Source organism: Asterias rubens, chromosome 4 (assembly GCF_902459465.1).
Source record: "Asterias rubens chromosome 4, eAstRub1.3, whole genome shotgun sequence".
Lineage (NCBI taxonomy): Eukaryota > Metazoa > Echinodermata > Asteroidea > Forcipulatida > Asteriidae > Asterias > Asterias rubens.
This window is the reverse complement of record NC_047065.1, coordinates 10043890-10061413: the sequence shown is the minus strand read 5'-3', so window position 1 is coordinate 10061413 and position 17524 is coordinate 10043890. Positions and strand designations below refer to the sequence as shown.

At 38.0% G+C, this 17524-nt stretch overlaps 2 protein-coding genes across 4 annotated transcripts in view; one reads left to right on the top strand and one right to left on the bottom strand.

The window, feature by feature from the left end:
* The window catches only part of LOC117289745 (neuropilin and tolloid-like protein 2), a 39478-nt gene extending 32184 nt beyond the window's left edge, over positions 1-7294 (top strand). The window contains exon 9 of the mRNA XM_033771007.1: positions 6291-7294. Coding sequence (XP_033626898.1) covers positions 6291-6811 — 521 coding nt within the window. The 3' untranslated portion in view covers positions 6812-7294. The remainder of the gene's footprint in view (positions 1-6290) is intronic.
* A 6081-nt stretch (positions 7295-13375) lies between these two features.
* LOC117289225 (N-acetylgalactosamine-6-sulfatase-like) overlaps positions 13376-17524 on the bottom strand; it is a 28485-nt gene continuing 24336 nt past the window's right edge. For all 3 annotated transcript variants that reach the window (XM_033770245.1, XM_033770244.1, XM_033770243.1), the window contains exons 9-10: positions 15712-15829; positions 13376-13883 (exon numbers count right to left, since the gene is read on the bottom strand). In XM_033770245.1, coding sequence (XP_033626136.1) covers positions 13797-13883; positions 15712-15829 — 205 coding nt within the window. In that variant the 3' untranslated portion in view covers positions 13376-13796. The remainder of the gene's footprint in view (positions 13884-15711; positions 15830-17524) is intronic.

Below are 17524 nucleotides of genomic sequence, written 5' to 3'. Positions count from 1 at the left end.
GATATTATGAAGTAAATTACGCCGCCGGGGTTGAAATATTTTTATGCAATGTTCATTGATAGCCTATTTATAACAAAAGTGGTGCAAGAAGAACTTCTCTGAGACTCTAAAAAAAAACAAGTATTTTCTTCAACTACAACACCAATCAGCATAAAAACAAATAATAGCACTAATAGTACAAAAGGTTATTATTAAAAGATATAATATGGTAACTTGAAACAAAGGAAGGAGAATCGATTATGCTAAAGGTAAGGGTGGCTAGAGGGGGATGAATTCTGTAGTGTGTCAGGCGAGGATGATTGGAATGTGTTGCAAAACAAGGTAGTGCACGTTATGATTAAAAATTTAAGTATGGGTCATCAAGACTAGAGGTTGAATATCAAAAAGTACTTAAAATTGAAATGTTTGGACTTGTGGCTGGTGCCAATACCAAAAACTTTGGCTAGTAAAGAAATTTTTTTAAGCAGTATTTTCTGCTCAACAGATAAAACTGGTGGGCCCTGGTATGTGAACGAATTTTTTAAAGCATCTTGGGGAAGGGGAGGGAATTTAGAAGGATTCGAAAGTGCCCATGAGAAGTGTATCTTGAAACGTAAGCGTAGCTGCATATCTTGAAACGTAAGCGACGCTGCGTATCTTGAAGCGTAAGCGTAGCTGCGTATCTTGAAACGTAAACGTAGCTGCATATCTTGAAACGTAAGCAACGCTGCGTATCTTGAAACGTAAGCGTAGCTGCGTATCTTGAAACGTAAACGTAGCTGCATATCTTGAAACGTAAGCAACGCTGCGTATCTTGAAACGTTCTGTATTCTGGCTGGCTCAGTGAAACATGGTCATGAACTAGATCTAGTCGTGATCGTGCGCGCGTTTTTTGTGGGCGGGCGGGCGGGCACTATGAAAATAGGGTTTGGTTACAGCGCCCTCTCTTGACTTGAACCCGTGAACAGCAACAACAAAACATTAACGTATTTCGTTTTAAAAACGACAATAAATCACCCGCGGTCGAAATAGTAAATCGTCGGGCCGAAATAGCCGTGAATTTGTTAGGGCAATGTTCAAAAAACACTCCCATATCTGCAATTATTTTTGTAATAAATGTTTCTTTCAGCTGCACTTGGAACTGAATCGTCATAAACCAGCCTGAATTTAAGTTGCAGTTTGTTCCTCCAAATTGGGAAAATTGTCTATGGCTGTGTGATAATCTAAGATCATTGAACATTTTGAGTTATTATGTCCAGTCGTGTAGCCCTCCTTATAACAGCGATCGATAATTAAACGTTTATCATCAGCAGTAAGGAAGTGTGCACGACGACTCTGTTGTCTAACGACTTGATTTCAAGTCTAAAATACTGGTCCGTCCCGCGGGCGGCGCTTCCTGCTATTATGCTAATGTTCATGCACCTACGCTAATAGCGCGGAACAGAAATGAATGAAACAAAAATATATAGAACGAAGAGGCCGCACTGTGCGGCCTGGCCCTTATTCGTCGAAGGGGGCGCTTCGTTCTATTTAATGTTTCGTTCCATATATTACTGTTTTGTTCTATATATTTTTTATTTGGTTATATGTATATATGTATTTTGTTCTATAATATTTTGTCATACTATATAATTATACTTTATTTTATTCTATATATATTTTATTTCGTTCTATATATTTTTGTTAGGTTCTATATATTTTTTGTTCTATATATTTATTTTTGTTCTATATGTTTTTTACTTCATTCTCTATATTTATTTTCGTTCTATATATTTATTTTTGTTCTATATATTTCATATTTCGTTCTATATATTTTTTATTTCGTCCTATACATATTTCCCCTTGACTGTATTTCCCCATCCACTATGGCACTTGCTCCCGACACCAAGTGCATTATCCGCAAGCTTCGTAAACTTAAGGAAAAGAACACCCGTTACATGTCACATCTTGATAACTACCGTTTTTATCATTTGTCCCGTATCATTCCCAAAAGCCTACAGATCAAGTGTACCCCTTCCTTTGGGGACCTTGTCCCACCCTTTTTGAAGAAATGGAACAAGACACTCACTAATACGTCTTTCCGTTTGATCAAGTTGCTGGAAAATCAATGCCAACAATTCATTGATAACCAGTTGCTTGAGATAACAGACACTGAGTCTCAACTCCAGGAGTCATGTTCTATTGAAGGGTTTGAACAGTTACAAGATACCATACTAAGTAACGTCAAACACTTAAGGTCCACCCTAATGGACACACAGAACAAGAAACGTATGAATGTCCAGGCTAACCATAAGAAACACACCCATAGACGTTTCCACAGTAAGAGAGCCACCATTGCTCCTCCTACTGTTAGGTCGCCAGAGACCAATACTGTAGTTAACCTGTCTGACATGGTCCTTACTGACCCACAGGTTAAACTCCTCTCAAGGGGTCTTAAGTTTTGCCCCACACCCAGAGAACCTAACAAACTTCTTTTCCAATAGGACATGGCCCAATTCAATTGTAGGTTATGCCTACGTGAATACTTTCATGTAGAGCCCTCCATGGATGACGAGTCATCTGTGGAGACCCAACCTATTCCCCGCAACCGCTTCAGGGAAAAGAGTACTTGGGTACCCCCTAAGAACCGAGATGTGTCTCTATAGACATACATCAATTCGGTTAACTCCGAGGTTCTTAATGCCCCCAGTACCCCTACTCCCAATAACCTCCCCCAAGATGAGCGTCACGCCCTGACACAACTCCGCCAATCACCTGGATTTGTCACAACAGGGCGCGCTATCACCCCCAACGCGCTATCAACCACGAACCGCTATCACCCGAGAACCGCTATCACAGGAGAGTCTTGGCACATTCGTTAAATCTCCCCCCCCCCCAAAAAAAGGGGCGCGCGGCCGGGAAACCTACGCACGCGCATTATGTTTGATATGGTTGATAGCGCGTTGGGGGTGATAGCGCGCTTTCTTGTTACAAATCCAGGAGAGTCCTGAACAAAGACTACCAATCACCAGACATAGTGATTAAACGGGCTGACAAGGGGTCCGCAGTTGTAGTCATGAACACACATGGCTACATTGCTGAGGGCCTTAGACAGCTCAGTAACACTGATCATTACATTGAATGTGCTTCTGATCCCACTGAATCTTTCTCCCAAGATATCAGTGACACCCTGGTTAGGATTTATAACGCCAATGGTATCGAGAAAGATACATTTAACTATCTCCTCCCACATGACCCCCGTACAGCAAGGTTCTACCTTCTACCTAAGATACACAAGCCCAATAACCCGGGGAGACCTATTGTATCTGGGAATGGTAGCCCCACAGAGCGCATTTCTGAGTTTGTAGATAGCTTCCTCAAACCCTTATAGTCTGCCGTATTCCTTCCTTCATCAAGGATACCAAAGACTTTCTCCACAAACTAGATAAGGTCAAGCACCAAGTACCCGACTCTGCTATTTTGGTTACTTTTGATGTTTCATCACTGTATACTAACATACCCCATCATGAAGGCATGAGTGCATGTGTCTCTGCCCTCAATGCTAGTAATCAGTCCCGCCCCTCAGTGAGTCATATTAAGGAACTCATGAGCCACATTCTAATGAAGAATATTTCACATTTTCTGACAGGCATTTTCTACAGGTACAGGGTACTGCCATGGGTACCAAAATGGCACCCTCATATGCCAACCTATTCATGTCTCAGTTGGAGGACAGACTCCTGTCCTCCGCCCCTAACCGACCACTAGTTTGGTGGAGATTTATTGATGATATTTTCTCCATCTGGTGTGGTGACCAAGACAGCTTGGATGAGTTTATTGACCATATCAACTCATTTCACCCCACCATAAAGTTCAGTACCGAACAATCTCTCACCAGTGTGAACTTTCTAGATGTGACAATAACCAAGTCTCCTAATGGCCTTGTCACAGATGTTTACAGTATACCCACCGACACCCACCAGTACCTTCTCTCCAATAGCTGTCACCCTAGTCACTGTAAGAAGGCAATTGCTTACAGTCAGGCCTTACGTATCAGGCGTATCTGTACAAGAGGCGCTCATCAGAGCTAAGGAAACACCTTGTATCTAGGGGACACAGCGAACGTAGGGTCCAACTTGCTATCAACAGGGCTCTCAACGTACCTCGTCATACTCTGTTGACTAACACAGGAGCTAAAAAAGCTCCTACCAATAGAGTTGCTTTGGTCACCACCTTCCACCCCAAATTACCCAAACTTCCCTCAATTCTCAATAATAACATGCCTATACTTCACTCCTCCAGCAGGTTACACTCAGCAATCCCTGAGGTTCCCATGGTTGCATTCCGCCGCCCTAAGAACCTTGGTGACATACTAGTCAGGGCCAAACTTCCCCCAGGTATAGTCCAAACACAACCCCCGACAGATATACTGGGCTGTCACAAATGTACCCGTTCCAAATGCAAAACGTGTCTGCACATTAAGCCCTCACTTAAGGTGAAGAGTCATACCACTGGCTCTTCATACAACATCAAGACCGACTCTGAATGCAGCACGTCTAATGTAGTCTATGTAATATCATGTAAGAGATGTGGGCTACAATATGTGGGAGAGACTAAGACCAAACTTAGTCTTCGCTTAGCGAATCATGTCTCTTCCATAAAGACTAAGAAACCGTACCCAGTCTCTATCCACTTCAACAGCCCCAATCATAGTGTCATTGATGTTGAACTTCTGGTGATTGAAGCTTGCAATGGTGATGACACATCGCAAGAGTAGAAAATCACACTGGATCCACCAACTCAAGACAGTCAAACCCTTTGGACTCAACATAAACACTGGTATAGAAAAGTTTGCGGTAACACCATGTAATAACAATCTCTAAATGAGTTGGGGTGGTTCTGAAAAGAACCGTTGGAACCACCCCAACTCATTTAGAGATTGTTATTACATGGTGTTACCGCAAACTTTTCTATATCTTACTTCCACCATGCGAAGTTTCAAATCCTACTTATAAACACTGGTGTTAAATAACTTCTCATTACCCTCCACTTCACTTCTGCCTAAGAACTTATTGCTGTATATATTCTGTACATAAAGTATAAATTAATCTAGTTTAAAGTTGTTTTTATCAATTCATCACTGTAACTATCTGATGTAAGTAACCCCGCCCCCCTATTTTTCCACAGGTCCCACATACCTATTTTTAAAATCATCATACCTTTGATCTTGCTATTCTTATTAATTGACCATTGTTAGTTGCATCATGATGCAACTTGCTCTCTAATCCTACCCTTTCATGTCTCCCTGCATTGTTGTCGAACAATACATTTACCACTTTTATGGTCCATTAACCCATCCTTTCATTCTAAACATCCTTTGTCCTCGCCACTTCACTCCTATTGGTTCATAGCCACCAAAATTGTCTCTGAAATAGAAACTTTGATTGGCTGTTATTTTCCCGCTTCTTTCTGGATCCTTTCCTTAATCCCTTTCCCCCTCTCTTTTTCTATAAATGGATATGTATTTGTTTGTACTTGTTTTATGCCTCTGAAGAAGGTCCGGATTGGATCAAAAGCTAAGGCCATCTACCCTATTCATTATATTTATTTCGTTCTATATATATTGGTTTCATTCCATATATATTGGTGTCATTCTATATACATTGGTGTCGTAATAAAGTCATAAACGGCGCCCTATAGATATGTGACTTGTTTTCTTTATTTTGGAAGCCATTTTTTACGTTCAAATTTCTCTTTTTAAAATTTGAGTTGCAGCAAGTTTTTTTCATACAACACGACAGATATGCTCTTCATTTCAGTGTACTTCTACATTATTTATGTCAATACTTTTCAGATAAGGCTGAAAAAGACTGAATTTCAGAAGCCCTTTGGACTAATTAGTATTCAAACCGAGGTCACGCATGAAAAATCACGCTAACTCGCGCAGATAACAAAAGAGACTTATTATATTGAGTGTACTGCGGGTAGACTGTGCAGAGTTGCAAACAAAGGTTATCATGTTACACTGCAAAGTTGATAGGTTTTATAAAAGTCACACATAGATCCTTATTCACGATTGGTGGAGCAAATGTCACGTATCATCCTTTAGTTTGCAATGTATTTACTGCCGCAATTGGACTGTCATATATGGAACTAAATATAGGACGGTGTACATTGACTTTCTATGCTGATTCTCAGCGTCATTCCCAAAGCAATTGTTATGGCTCATTCGTCCAAACAATTGGCAAGGGAAGGTTGCATCACAGTGCACAAGGTTGGTCATACAATGCTAAAACCTATTGAAAAGTTCATGTGCTTTTATGATATTTCAGAAGTTAAAGACCAGACTGGCTGGATGGATGGTAAAGTTGATATAGTGTTGGCTGTTACCATGGGAATTATTGTATCTGTAACCGTCATAACAACCTGTGTAACATGCAGACATTCATGTCTAAGGACAAGAGAGAAAGCTAAGACAATGGCATCTAAGAGGAGAATGATGAACCAGCAGGTGCAGCTCATGATGGATAAAGAGAACCAAGAGTCTCATGAAATGAACTCACTAGGGGACAAATATAACACACAGTACAGTCAGTTTCCATCTACACGCACAAACAACAATACTGGGGGGCCAGGGGTTTCCACCTCTAGCCATGACTTTCCAATGACTAATAACCAGATGAAGGAATATGAGAAAATCATGGACAGTGAGCTAGGATTTGAACCCCGGCAGCAGAGACCTTATGTGGATCCTGATTCCCCTTGGGTACGTGCTAACCAGTACAACGAGTCATTCAGGAGAAGTGCTGCACAGCCTCTTCATCCAAATAAAGAAATCCAAATTCACTTTTGACAGTGGCTCCTGGACTCATGCTAATGTTTTTACGATGTCTGTCTTGCATGGAACAAGAATGAATGAGCCCAACACACCAGTGGCTGGTATAATAACGTTTTGGTGCATGCATCATTCCAACATGGTGCTCAAAGACTGTGAAAGGATGGTTAAATTAAGCAATGACCTTGGGTTAGCTATTATTAAAGATCAGAGAGATTGAATGATAAATATAAACTTCCAAAGAACAATGCTGTATCCAAATTTATTATGTAAGATGGGAAGTAGAAATGATCTTTATAAGTGACTTAATTTCTCATCTGCATTCCATGGAGTAGATTTGTGGGGTGGAATTACTGGAGAACAAGACATTTGCTCATTACCTCAGCCAGAGTAAATGACTTGGGCTTGTTCTTGGTTAAAGGAGCATTACAGATATTGTAAGAAAAAAATCGTCTAAGATCACAGATTAACATAAAACTTACTCGGTCTAATGTTGATGACAAAGAAATAAACAAAACTAATTTCCCTTGTGGAGTTTATCGCTCAGTGAGCATTTTATTTAAAAAAAAAATTAATCGATGTCATGCAAAATGTGTAATAAGTTTTTCACTATTTTCTCGTGACCAGATGGCTGATCGATCTTAAACTTCTACAGGTTTGTTTGTTCATGTATATGGTGTTTTACATAAAGCGCTAACACTGCCAGCAACTGTCTTGTTAGCAAAATAAATTCTGTAATGTTCCTTTAAATCTTTACAATACATAATGATCTCCAAATTAAAAACTTGTTGAAATGAGTGCTATATATTTTAATGTGTGATACGTCTTCAAAGCATGTACATGTAGATGTGAATAATATGTACAAATAATAACTTCCCAATACAAACGTACATGATTGTACCTTCAATAAGAAAAGAACCTTAAATTCCTCCAAAGAGTGATAGTTATGATAAAGAGGAATCAGTTTTTTGATAAAATTATTATATTAATAATGTTTTCAGGACAATTAACAAAAATTATACATTTTGAATCTATTAAAGGTTGGTTTAGAGTTTGAATGCAAAGAGATTGTTTTATTACAAAAGGGTATACTATGTGATATAAAATAGCATGTTTTTTAACTAATAAGGTAATAAACACACTTTCCATTTTGAAAGAAAATTTTTCAAATAGAATCCTATGATACAAATATTAGTAAAGTAACATTAAATAATGATATGTGTACCATTTAGGTTTTACTATAAAAACAAAACTACTTCCTTAGAAGAAAAGTATACTGTTGGGTTTTGAACTGTTATTGTTTGAATCCTATGGGTCCAGCCATATTAACAAGTTTGATATCAACCTATTTTGCAAAGCCAATATCAAACCTTAGCTCTATTAAAGCTGTTCGGACTCAGCTAATTGGACCATTTAATGCTACCCATCAAGTTCACTCAAAGATAAGTTTGTTAACACACAGTCATGGAATAGGGGAAAATATAGCATGCCTGCGTCCCATACACCATGTTGGAAATGGGACGAAAAAACGCTTAATATTTCCTTGTTCCACTATTGCTTTTGTGATAACTAATATACAAGTATAACATGGTTTGAGGGTGACTGGTCGATATAAGCTCCCCGAGGTGTTTTCCGAGGGAACTACAGTTTGTCAACTTCCAATACCGAGGGGAGCTCATCGACTAGTCACCAGAAATAAACCATGTTATACATGTATTTATTTTACTGTACTTCATATATATTATATGTTATATGAGCAGCGGCGTAACTAGACATTTTCATTTGGTGGGGCAAGTGGGGGCAAAGATTAAATTGGGGGGGGGGGGGGGGGGGGGGGCCAAAGAAGTGCAAGATTATCATTAAATATGTTAACTGATATATAGTTGATACACACCAATGCAGTTCTAAAACAGTCTACAAAGTCAGCAGGTAACAAAAGATTGCGAAAACAACAAAATCTTAGAGAACTTGTCATTTTGTATAAGATAAAACTTTCCAACTGTGATCACCAAGTACCAATTTAGAGTTGTACACGGCATTCTCAAATAGGCTCTGTGGGTGCGTAAATAACCAAAACATAATACTATTAGGCCAAGTAAATATATAAAAATAGAAATGTTAAGCGTCCCCGCCCGCTTCCTTTTTACAGGACACCTCCTTTTTTTTCTTAAGTTTTTTTTATGCAAATTTTTTTTTTTTGAAAAAGGGTTATTTTAAATGATCTCCGCAAAAACAAAAAAAATCTGAATGCCTTGTCTGAATGCCTTGACCAAACTGTTTCATTAATGTTTTGTGTATTTCAGCAGCAGAAAAAAACAATTTATATTTGACATTCATGGCGGCCATCTTGAAATAAAAAATGAAAAGCCCCTCCTCCTTCCTTTTTTTGAGAAACCCACACACTAAACATGTTTCTTCTTTTTTTTACTTCTATTGTAACAAGTGTAAAAAAAAACAGGATTGAAATGTGGGTGTTTAATAATCACATTTTAGTTATGAAACGGATATTTAAAATAGGCATACCTCTCAATAGGAGACTTTCCAACGCTAGGCGGCAGCAGACATATTGGGTAAATTTCCATTGTTTACGTAGTTCTGAACATGCGCATAATTCTGAGAACAATGGATTTACCCGGTAAGTCTGCTGCCCTCTATCGTCCCAGAAAGTCTCCCATTGCACTGCTTGCTTCAAAGGAGAAGAAATGGTCTAAGCAACCTTTTTCGCTGGCCATTTTGCTGTAGTAAATTTCTTTGTAGTGCAGATGTAGAAATTTCTACCTCCACGGTCAGATGACCATGGAGGTTCTACCTCCATGATCTGACTAAGTTGTGTTAACGGAGCCATTGGTCTGCGTTCAGACCACAACGTATTTAAAGACAGTGGACACTATTGGTCATTGTCAAAGACCAGTCTTCTCACTTGGTGTATATCAGCATATGCATAAAATAACAAACCTGTGAAAATTTGAGCTCGTTTGGTTGTCAGAGTTGCGAAATAACTATGCAAGAAAAAAACACGCGTGTCACACGAAGTTGTGTGCTTTTAGATGCTTGATTTCGAGACCACCAATTCTAAACTTGAGGTCTCAAAAATCAAATTCGTGGAAAATTACTTCTTTCTCGAAAAACTATGTCACTTCAGAGGGAGCCATTTCTCACAATGTTTTATACTATCAACCTCTCCCCATTACTCGTAATCAAGAAATGTTTTATGCTAATAATGATTTTGAGTAATTACCAATAGTGTCCACTGCCTTTAACAGAACTTTGTCACATCCTGCACTCTCCGTAACCACAAAACCACAACAAACAATTTTTACCGCCAATACGATCGCGCGCGCGTTTCCATGCATTTTTCATGTTATAGTAGTCCACCGGGCCTACTGATATGAATAAAAGTTTTCCTTTTTACGGCAGCATTTCATGCAGCCTTAAACGATTTATATATTAGGCCTATAAGAGTATACTTTTCCCTGATTTCATATGGGGGGGGGGGGGCAAGGGTTCTGAGCGGGGGGAGGGGGGCGACGGCCCCCCCCCCCCTGCCCCCCCCCTCTGGTTACGCCACTGTATATGAGGTTTGAGCAAAAGAAAATGATGACTGTGAAACAAAATTCACATGATAACTTTGTTCATGTGTTGGATGTCGCTAAGAGAGCGTTCGTGCGTGTATACAAAACAGTACTCTAATTGTAAAAGCATGACAAGGAGAATAGCGCCCTGGGATGACGTCTTGCGCGCAATGGCAGTGCTCATGGCAAGTAGAATAGCTCCCGGGGAGCTATTACTTGTGATGCACATTTACCACTTGCATGAATACTTGCGTGCATGCTTGGTAATTAGCAGAATTAACACCTGACACATGATGATGATTGGACCAATGAGCACTCGACTCTCGGTCACGATTATGTTTGAGGTATAGTGATAGCATATAACAACACCCATGTTTAATCCCTTCTCTTGAGTATGTTAAACAGCGGCCGCAGAATGCTCAGAAATACATAGTTGTAACATTTTATGTAATAGATGCAGTCCACAGGAAACAGAAAAACCATATAACGAGTCTTGTACCTCACGTTAAAACATGGTAAAAATGGTTTCTCCGAAACACTCCATGCCAATTCAAGTTCAGAAAAACGTGAGGTCAAACAAACACGCGTGACAAAGGAATTGTGATGTCATTGGCGGCTATTTGATGTGGAAAATAGCGCCCTCAGTTTGCCAAAGCTGGAGAACTGTGTCCAAACTAAATTAGGGAAAAATCGCCACTGACGCCAAGGGATCATTATAATAAATACCGTTTTTGACTCTCTGCTGAAAAAGGCGTGCAGAGAGGTGCATTTTTTGACTTGAATTATTTATTACCAAATGCAAATTTGTAAAATGGTTATAAATCGGCATCTACGATGTCTGTTTGGCCAAAAAAGGGTAAAAGTTAAAACATTGAGATTATTCTGAAGCTGCTGTTTAACATAGGGAAAGACAAATACTGTAGAGAAAATAAGTACTATGTAGTTAAATAACTATCTTATATAAAACATAAACTAATATAAGAAAAGTTTCCACAATGATATTTCAAGTAACAAACCACATAAGAGACTGACTGGATTAGGGTAATTGTAAATCATATTTAGGGTATTTAGGGATTTGAACCTCTAGGTTGACTAGTGTTGAAGTCGCAACTTTTTGAGGCGAGACAAGTCAAGTAGTTGCAGTGTCCCTGTTCTGTCAATAACCTGTTCAAGGCCATCAGTCAAATTCATACAACTATACAACCATATATCAGTAGATTGCATTCGTTTATTACACAACTTGGGAAGCAGCATTGTAAGGGGATGCAACCTTTCTTTATATCAAGTAATAAACCACAATGGAACTTGACTGGGCAATTATTGGGTGAGATTTGTTATTTTGTTATTTTTACATGTAAACTCGGAGGTGGGTGGTAAATTTGTCTCTCTCTGTTCAATCCAACAATAATAATTCTCTACGGTTAATTTGTTTATTTATTTGTCTTTGTCGTTTAAAATGTTGGCATTAAAGACACTGGACACTATTGGTAATTGTAAAAAGGCCAGTCTTCCCACTCTTTCAACATGCATACAATAACAAACCTGTGAGAATTTGAGCTCAATGGGTCATCGAAGTTGCGAGATATGAATGAAATAAAAAAAACACTTGTCACACGAAGTTGTGTGCTTTCAGATGCTTGATTTCGAGACCTCAAAATCTAACTCTGAGGTCTCAAATCAAATTCGTGGAAAATTACTTCTTTCTCAAAAACTTTGTTATATCAGAGGCAGCCGTTTATCACAGTGTTTTATACTATCAATAGCTCTCCATTACTCATTACCAAGTAAGTCTTTATGCTAAAATTATTTGGAGTAATTACAAACAGTGTCCACTGCCTTTAAGTATTGACATTTATAGTTTTAAGTTAAACATTGCTTAAAATATAGCTACACTTTTTAATTTGTTTCCAATACACTTTTTGACTTTAATACACTTTTTGACTTTCATGGTAAAACCAAAAGACTGTACAGTTTTATAATAAGATCAAAAAGTGTGTCGTTTTGGCAACTTGTTAATCAATAGATCCCTTTCATATGATGTCAACTAAACAGCACCCTGAGGTCAATGAAGACCTGGCATTGGCTGAGAGTTCCGCATACAACTGCACACTTTCATTGTTTGATCTCAATGATGGCAGCCATTTTAAGGGACCTATACAACCATCCCATACTACTACACACTGTAGTCAAGCTTATGAAGAAATAGTTTGAGAAAACAAATCATTTGGTTGTATTCTGTGTGCTCAGAACATTAGCTGAGTAGTGTTTCATTTTAGAGTCTTCTTTTGTTTCATGTTTCAATAAAACTGACATTACATAAAGTGCATCTTTTGCTGTATGGACTACCTTGACTACTATACAGATAACACACTAAGAATGTTGTTACCTCTAAAAAAAATATATGACCTGGTATTTTGATAAGGAATCCTTCACTGCATTAAGATCCCTCAACATCCTTTGGACAAGAATATGCGATTTATACTTGGAACTATCGTCACACAATGATTCACTTAGATGTGTAGCTACATTGTACAATTGATTTTGCGGGACTTTGATGATTTTTATAATTAATGAGCCTTTTTTGGATTGAGGATTAGTTATGAGACTTTAATTAGTGTGTAGATGTTATAATCATATTATAATCAATGTGTGATTTTTATTTTAGTAATAGGATGGGTAAGGGAAGGTTTAACTGTATAAATATTGACAATTAGTTGTCAAAGCTAATTTGACAGTGGACACTATTGGTAATTACTCAAAATAATTATTATCATAAAACCTTACTTGGTAATGAGTAATGGGGAGAGGTTGATAGTACAAAACATTGTGAGAAACAGAAGTAGTTTTCCACAAATTTGATTTTGAGACCTCAGATTTAGAACTTGAGGTCTCGAAATCATGCATCTGAAAGCACACAACTTCGTGTGACAAGGGTGTTTTTTTCTTTCATTATTATCTCGCAACTTCTACGACTGTTTGAGCTCAAATTTTCACAGGTTTGTTATTTTATGTATATGTTGACATACACCATACGAGAAGACTGGTCTTTGACAATTACCAATAGTGTCCAGTGTCTTTAATACACTATGCCTGTACATAATGTGTAGTTTTTGCCCGAGTATATGATGAACATTAAACCTGACTGGCAGTGATGCTTAATGGGAAGCCAGTTTACACAGTTATTGTTGTCTTTAATTTTCCCTGCAAATTTCTAATTTGACCTATGTTTCTAAATCCAACTTGTGAAATTGAGGTAAAATAAATTTTGAATTTGGCTCATAAAATATTCTGTGGATGATTCATTTTTTGCACAGCGACATTGTCAGTTATAAAACATGAACCTTCTCTTTGAGAGATTTAATATTATTTTTGCTAATTGACATTAAATTACATCACTATAATGGGATAGCTTACCAAGATGTATCCAATGCTTAGTGAGGCCATCCACACTTATAAGGATTGGACTTTGGTATTGGGAGACAATCCCCTAATTTCTCACATCCTGGTGGGGCCCAATTCTAAAGAGACGGGAAAAAGCAAATTCATCACAATAAGTCGACATGTGTTGATTGGTATAGTTATTAGTATCATTGATTTATCAGTTGCGTGATGGAAACTAATACATGAAACATTGTAGACATACAAATGACACTAAACATTATTCAGAAATCAATAACAAACATACAGTACCCATGCATACATGTTCATGTACAAAAAGCCATATGGATGTACATGTACATACCAAGCTGGATTGGTCTGTCTATTAGACTAGTGATAATAAAACCATGTTAGAAACACAAGAAATATAGCCTTATAAATTATGAGGGTTCAACTCAATACAGCTATAAAACACACTGAACAAAAAAATCATTATAATATTAGTTGTATTTAACAGTAAAATAAAACAAATCTTTTGATGAAGGTTTTTCTTTACAAATAATGAAATTGAAGGCACTTATCCCATACACTTTGACACTCAACACATCATAAAAAACTACATTAAAAATAGTTTGTTCAAGTACGTGGGGAATTTGAAACAGTTTTATAAATGTACACAGTGCAACACTTCTGCGAAGGCAAAACATAATGAAGGAGTTGGGTCACATATTGACTACTAATTTTGTTTAGGTTGTGCGACAAATGACCTTTGATCTACCTAGCAGATGGCCAGAACCTTGTTTGAAACTTGCCAATCAAGAAGTTATCAGATGAAATATAATAAATGTATAGCCTAAGGATATTTGCTCATGATTAAGTAGAATCAGCAGCTCCCAGCTGACAGGTGATCCAAAGAGAACAATGTCAGTAAAGAACTTCAGGCCAGGTATATCAAAATAGGAAATAATTAAGATTCATGAAAGCCCAGCACGCATTTATTTAGTATTTATTCAAATTATAATGTCATTATAAGTTATCACACAAGCGCGAGTGGAATACGTAAAAATATAGCGCTTCTGTGTCCCATATCCAACGAGGCCGAATATCTTCAAGCACACTTGGCACGTGACATATAACACACAAGACACAGGTTGTGATATGGGCCGTGCAATAACATGAATAAAGGCTTTTATGACACTCTTGTTGCTATGGACCGACCAATCAGAATTTAAGCCTGCTTAAAGATAATTATGTTTATAATCTGATGAAAGATGTTCACCTAAATGTACTTGCTTTAGGTCAATGTAAACAAGTGTTGTCAAGTGATTTTCACTCAAGTATGTGTCATCGAGTATGAGTACAAGTGTCCAAGTATTCTGATATCCGAATAGCCAGTCCAAAAGCCGAGTACTAAAGTACTTGGATATTTATGAGTATACATGTAGGAATATTAATACTTCATTACACAAATACTGCAACATGAGGTATAAAAACATTGAGTGTTTTTTTTATACTAACTCCTTGACTGTAGTGTGCTTTGTTACATGTACGATTAATGTCTGTTTTAAACACATCATAGACGACTTCAATTTCAATTTTAGAATGAGTTTTATGCCTCTACTCCTTGCATAACGCATACAGGTAGGAGAGTGGAAAAGAAGTGGTATTTTGATCAGACTCAGAGTACTTTATAACATAACATCGAAGTCAGAGTACAGATCGTTTTACAATTGAATAGTAAGTATGGACTTTGAGTATGAGTAGATTGCTATCCGAGTGCGAGTACCGGTACTCGAGAACCATCAAAACGGTACAAAAGTAGCACTTGAGTTTGTGCGAGTACTACTACATTAGATTTGTTTTAAAGATAAATGAAATATCAAGTTGTCACAAGCTTAAAAACCATCAAATTCACAACATGCAGACAAAATAAACAATAACAAAGGGATGAATGAGAACTGTTTTTACCTGTACTGCAGCATCACAAATATTGAGCTGTGGTTCACCGGGTATGAGCTTGTCTTTATGGTCCTTGACCACGTTCATTATTTCTATAATTACATCCTTATACTCCTGGGTTGAATTGCTACCAAAAAGAAACAAAGAAAACAACACTTAGCCATGTTTGGCCATTCACAGATAGGTGTTCAATCAGAAAACTTTTATCAAACAACTATATTGAAAATTTAAATTGTACCCATACAAAACACCCACAGAAAATAAGCTGTTTTAAAGGCATGAAAACTTTTAAACAAATTTCATAAAAATGAAAACTCTCCACTTACATGTACCTAAAGTACTAATACTTTATGAGGAATTGCCTACTCTAAACACAAACATCAAATATGACTTCAGTAGAATGCATTGCTATAACATTCAGAGTACAGTATATACAGTGTATAGGTAACTTTTTAGTCTAGTTTATCATTTGACAAACCCCACCCACTTTTCCAAAAGGAGTACCCTCAATCTTGTCTTGCCTCCTAATGTATTTTTTTTCTCAACTGGCCTGACAAGTGATGTTTAATCAGGTAATGAATTCTGACAAACTATTTTCTTTAAAAAGGTAATTAAGGTCAACAATTATAGAAGGAACAAATTAAATACAAACAAAATCCTCTTTAAAAAGATCATAAGATGGCGGGAAAGATGTACACTGCTATATGCAAAATGTTACTGAGGCAATGCACAAGTTATGGTAAATCTCACATTTCTTTGTGAACCTGTATGTTTACTATTGGTGCTATGTAGAAGTGAAACATGGCTTCAAGTAACAATTTCAGAGGAGTTATTTCAGTGGGTACTGTGACATAGAACTAACAAAGGGCAGTGAATAAATTTACCAGAATCATAGCCTTGCTCAAGGCAGTCGAATTATACAGTCGCTGTATAAAAACCCACCCGTATTCACTGTGCGTAACATCGCACGACACGATGCCCCCGTACACTATCCGCATGCGTCGGCCGTCAGGCCGACAGCCTTGTAGGGTCTGTGTTGAAGCCACTGACCTCATTACTATAATAAGCAAAGAGTTCCCACGGTCAGCTCATTACCATAATGCCCGCGAAAGACGAGTTATGTCTTCACACACCACCACCACGGACGCTCAGCGAGCATGGTAGGCGTGCGTGATTGGACGTCAAAATGAATAATTCATTTGCCTCACATCCTGTGTTGTCTGATAGGTCTGACGAAAGATATACATATTCATGGGCTGCATACTAGCATATCTGAGAGCCCCCCCATTTTTTTCCACAAGTGGAAATTTTCCAATACAACACATTAAACCCTGAAGTTACAGACCCGACAAGGCTGTCGGCCTAACGGCCTCCGCATGCGGTTAGTGGTACGAGTGCGGATGACTTGTGTGCACAGTAGTCGTACGATGTGACAGTGTGTACGGGTGGGCCATGCGGTGTGTTCGCACGCACCACGCACGGTATACGGGTGGGTTTACAGCGGTGTCTTTTCGGAGCGAATAATGCGACTGCCTTGAGCAAGGCTACCAGAATCACTGATTTTTTTGAAATCAAATAAGCACATCAGTTAGTTTTTAAAGGCAGTGGACACTATTGGTAATTACTCAAAATAATTATTACCATAAAACCTTACTTGGTAACGAGTAATGGGGAGAGGTTTATATATAAACCATTGTGAGAAACAGCTCCCTCTGAAGTGACGTAGTTTTTTTAGAAAGAAGTAATTTTCCACGAATTTGATTTTGAGACCTCAGATTTAGAATTTGAGGTCTCGAAATCAACCATCTGAAAGCACACAACT